General features: G+C 43.7%; 1 protein-coding gene across 2 annotated transcripts in view; it reads left to right on the plus strand.

Moving 5' to 3' along the window:
* Positions 1-1,395, plus strand: part of p2rx5 (purinergic receptor P2X, ligand-gated ion channel, 5) — a 9,344-nt gene that overhangs the window by 2,515 nt on the left and 5,434 nt on the right. Inside the window, exons 3-6 of one of the 2 annotated variants that reach the window (XM_032534181.1) lie at positions 277-348; positions 468-543; positions 801-921; positions 1,097-1,177. In XM_032534181.1, the coding sequence (XP_032390072.1) occupies positions 277-348; positions 468-543; positions 801-921; positions 1,097-1,177 (350 nt within the window). The remainder of the gene's footprint in view (positions 1-276; positions 349-467; positions 544-800; positions 922-1,096; positions 1,178-1,395) is intronic. The other variant, XM_032534182.1, reaches the window with a different exon arrangement.

Genomic DNA, 1,395 nt, shown 5'->3' on the forward strand with positions numbered 1-1,395 from the left:
CTATCTATCTATCTATCTATCTATCTATCTATCTATCTATCTATAAAAAGGGAATCTTCTTGCAGAATACCAATATTGATGTCAGAGCATCCCCCTCCCCAATTACTCTCCTGTCCAGGGGGGGGTTATGGGGCTATTGAGTATCTGCTCTAGTGGATATCATTAGCCTCAGCATCTGTCGCAACAGATTTAACAATTTTGAACTTCTCAGGGGTGTAATTTGTTTAACCTTTTTGCTTCTCAGTCTCACTGTCTGGACCTGATGTTATTTTGCAGGGTGAGCAGGTGTTCTTCGTAGTAACAAATTACATTGAGACCCCCAATCAGAGGCTGGGGTTCTGCGCTGAGGTGAGTGCACACAGGACGGCGAATCTCATTATTTGCTTATAATTGTGTTTTTTTTGTCTCCATCCTAATATGTAAAAATGACTGTGTTAGATTACCACACGATTACATTCATATCTCAGAATTTCAAGGTGCCAAATGGGCGATGTCAAAGTGATGATGACTGCGTGGAGGGGGAGACTGTCACAGCTGGGCATGGTGAGGAGCTTTCATTGCACTCAACTTAAAAGATGTTAAAGATGTTAGCCTCAATTATAGGTTTCATATTCCATCTGTGGCTTGAGATTTTTCATATTGGTCAGTGACTATCTTAAAACAATACTTTTCACATACACCATATGACTCGTTAATGTCATGGTTTGGCCACTACTACTTTATTTGGTGAATACAATACAGTACTCAAAACATGAAACGTTTTCCAATGTGTCTTATTTTAGCATAAACTCTCTTTTAAGCTCCATCCAGCCAAGAATGTTTGCTCTCTTCGTCAGGAATAAAGACCGGCTTGTGTTTGAACAGCACCGGGACCTGTGAGATTCACGCCTGGTGTCCTGTTGAACACAGCAAGAGACCCACGTGAGACCCCTCCTCTCTTGCAGAACTGTGCCATTTTGTGCTTCTACACTGACACTCGCCCTGATCCTTCACAGGGACCGAGATATTTCGCAAGTTCTATTTATTACTAATGCAGCCTGTCAGCTCCACTTGGTTGGTTTTTATTCGCACTGCTGCCTGTCTCTTTCACTTCCAGAGAGCCCTTACTGAGCGAGGCAGAAAACTTCACCGTCTACATCAAGAATTTCATCCGGTTTCCAAAGTTTGAATTCTCTAAGTAAGTGGTGCTGATTGCTGGTAGTATCCAAGGCATTGTGAATCAGATCGCTGAGTGAGCTAAAGGGGATATACATATCCGAATGGCTGCTTTGAATAGCTTTACGGCGCAGAGCGCCTTCTATTTATACCACTCTGTGCACTGCAGTCAGCGAGACAGTGCAAAAGTCATCTGAGACGTCCTTGACAGCGGGCCCCCCCCCCCCCTGGACAGGTGTC

The sequence above is a fragment of the Etheostoma spectabile genome, chromosome 13, assembly GCF_008692095.1.
Source record: "Etheostoma spectabile isolate EspeVRDwgs_2016 chromosome 13, UIUC_Espe_1.0, whole genome shotgun sequence".
NCBI classification, from domain to species: Eukaryota; Metazoa; Chordata; class Actinopteri; order Perciformes; family Percidae; genus Etheostoma; species Etheostoma spectabile.